Consider the following 2,953-nt stretch of genomic DNA (forward strand, 5'->3'; position numbering starts at 1 on the left):
TCTTATTGTTAAATGAAAACTTTTATAAATAGTCTTACATAAATAATAATCTCAGAAGTTTTAAAAAGTTCACACCACACCATCGGACCTGACTCAACATTCTCTGGTCTCTCACCGCTTAAAGTATTTCTGCAATTATTCTGGAATACAAGAATCCTGAATGTCTCTTACTGCAAGAGCAGACCATTTATTTTGGGCAAGAGTTAAGCTGCAGAGGAAGATTTGGCAGTTAAGTGAAATGCATGTTACAGCTGATGGCTGCTTTTTTGTTTTATTGGAATAACTGAAAAGATTAAGCTGTAGTGCAGGTAGGGCTTGAGTCATGCTTTTATCGTTGCATCTCTTGGCCTGATATGAACTATGTTATTAAAAACGGTGCTCAACCTGATTCTGTACTTTGTTTATCTACAACCAAGCTGAGCCAAAGATCAGCTAGCCTAGTGAAAAAAATGTAGTTGAAGGCTGTGTACATACAGGCACTGCTAATTGCCTTCCATGACTGTCAAACGACTAGAGATACTAACAGATTTCTTAGTATGCCTTTAAACAAAGCACTCTTATCTATGCATAAGGAAAAGCACTACGCAGAGCAGAGTTAATACATGTTAACCTATATCTTGATTTAGTTTGTTGTTCAGAAAAAGAAAAAAAGGAAGTGATTTATCACCCCTTTTCGTTGCCAAAAGGAACTGCAGTACCGTCCAAAAGCTGGCGCCCTGGGAGATCCCAGTGTCAGTAGGACTGACGCCTCTTCTCCTCCGTAGTGTAAATGATCAGCAGCTTTGCTGTAGCGACTTTTTTGCCTGTAAAGGAGCCGGGTGTATTTGTGACGGCCAGTAGAGCCCCGTATAACCTACCACAAGCCACCATCTGACTCTGCAATGCCGAGAACCTGTTCGGGAGATGCTGATCCCCGCTCAGGAGCGCGTCCTGGCCCTTTGCTCGTGAAGAGCTCACCCGGGGCAGCCCCGGACTACAGCGGAGACATCGTGGGCAGCCGGAGCATTAAAAAGCCCGGCAAGAGAAGCTTCGGAGAGAAGCAAGCGGCAGGATTTAAGGAGCGAGCAATCTCAGACGTGAATGAAACACAAACACGCTGTGGGTTTTCTCTTCCTTAGATAAAAGTACCGGCGAGCCAGCCTAAACGCTGCCCGCGGATGACTAGTCAGAACAAGTTCCAACTCCAGAGCTCAAATTAAAATGTTTCCTCTGTGTGACTGCCTCCTGCGCCGGGAGGTTCCTCGCCTGCCCCACACCTGCCCGCAGTCCTCCGCCGCCCTCTGCCCCGGCACCCCGCTCCGCCCGCCCTGCGCCCGGGGTGGCTGCGGCGGGCCGGCCGGGCGCTACACGAGGGACTCGCAGACGGGCAGCGAGTCCGAGTCCTGGCTGTGCATGGAGCTCAGCCCCGTGTCCGAGTCCTCGTCGTTGTCGGCGCGGTCCTTGCGCAGCGCCCGCGCCTGCTCCACCCAGCCGCCGCCCGCCGCCGCCGGCCGCCCCCCGCCCGCCGCCCCGCGCGGCTCCGCCGGCGCCTCCGCCACGTCCAGCGTGCCCAGCGTCTCCAGCAGGCGCTGCAGCTCCCGCTCCTTGTCCTCCCACGCCCGCTGCGTGCAGTCCAGGTCGCTCTTGACGGCCTCCAGGTCCGTGCTCAGCTTGAGGCCGATGTAGAGGCTGGTGCTCAGCTGGGTCTTGACCCGCTCGTGCTCCAGGTGCAGCTCGCCCTCGCCGCCGCTCAGCTCCGTGGTGTCGCAGTCCGTGTCGGCCAGCCCGGGCCCCGCTGCCAGCTCCAGCTCCTCCCGCCGCCGCTTCATCCAGCGCTCGTTGAGCTCCTCCTGGATCTCGGCGGCCAGGTGCTCCAGCAGCTCCTCCTGCTGCGCCCGTTGCTCCTGCAGCTGCAGCACCTCCTCGCACTTCCTGGCGTAGTCCTCCTCGGGGCGGCCGGCGGCGGGCTGGCCCGGCTCCCGGCCCGGCTCGGGCTCGCCGCCGCCCGTGCCCACCAGGTAGGTGTCCTGCACGTAGTTGACGCCGTGCCGCTTCATGCGGTCCAGGTGGATCTTAGCCTCGTACCTGTCGATCTCGCGGTCCAGCTCGCGGAGCCGCTGGATCTGCTGTCGGATAGTGTGGTCCTGCGAGAGCACCAGGTGCACCAGCGTCTCCATCCTCTCCGCCGACGAGGCCTCCCGGGCCAGCGGCTGCTGCCGCTTCTTGTTGATCTTGGCCAGTTTGCGGAAGGCTTTCCGCACCACCCGCCGCTGCCGCTCCTGCGTGAGCGCCAGGCTGGCGCGGGCCGCCCCCAGGCCGCGGCCGGGGCGCTCCTTGCTCAGCACCACCCGCGCCTCGGCGCTGCGCGGCCCGGCGTTGGGCAGCGAAGCCTCGCTGCGCACCAGCACGAAGCGCACGTTCTCCTGCTCGTCCCCCCACGCCACCCAGAGCCGCAGGATCTTCGTCTTGTTGGGCAGGATCCTCTCGAAGCCGCGCCACTTCTCTACGATGCAGTAGGAGTGCGGCGGCCCCGACAGCATCCCGCCGGCGGGCTCGGGCGGCGCCGGGCGCTGCCGCCGGTGGTGGCTGTCCTCCAGCAGCACCCGCACCACGTCCGAGCAGGTGGTCCGCCGGGAGAGCCCGGAGATCAGCTTCTCCTCCTGGCAGATCCACACCGAGATCTTCCGCTCCTCGGGCTCCATCGGGGGCGGCGGCGGGCGGGCGGCCGGGGCCGCGGGCTCAGCGCTGGCCGGGCAGCCGCTCCATGGAGAGCGCTCGGCGGAGGCGCGGCGCTGCCCGTCCGCCCGGCTTCGGCGCGGCCGGGATGCCTTGCCGTCCCCTCCCCGCCCGCGGCACCCCGCCCGTGCGCTCCGCCGGCCGCTCCACCCCTTCCTGCCCGGTGCGGCGGGGCCGCCGGGGGCGGGGGAGNCCCGGGATCCGCCGTCCCCAGGCGGGCGCCCCGCGGCTCACGCCC

General features: G+C 62.4%; 1 protein-coding gene across 1 annotated transcript; it reads right to left on the minus strand.

Moving 5' to 3' along the window:
* Positions 1 to 622: 622 nt before the first annotated feature.
* RASSF10 (Ras association domain family member 10) lies at positions 623 to 2,681 on the minus strand. The gene has a single exon (XM_041485749.1). It carries the CDS (start codon positions 2,679 to 2,681, stop codon positions 1,344 to 1,346), a length of 1,338 nt encoding a protein of 445 aa, XP_041341683.1. The 3' UTR covers positions 623 to 1,343.
* Positions 2,682 to 2,953: the final 272 nt, after the last annotated feature.

Source organism: Pyrgilauda ruficollis, unplaced genomic scaffold (assembly GCF_017590135.1).
Source record: "Pyrgilauda ruficollis isolate IOZ18807 unplaced genomic scaffold, ASM1759013v1 scaffold119, whole genome shotgun sequence".
NCBI lineage: Eukaryota > Metazoa > Chordata > Aves > Passeriformes > Passeridae > Pyrgilauda > Pyrgilauda ruficollis.

What these genes read in the sequence shown, in the direction of transcription:
- RASSF10 (XM_041485749.1), bottom strand. Translation starts at nt 2,681, where the DNA reads ATGGAGCCCGAGGAGCGGAAGATCTCGGTGTGGATCTGCCAGGAGGAG.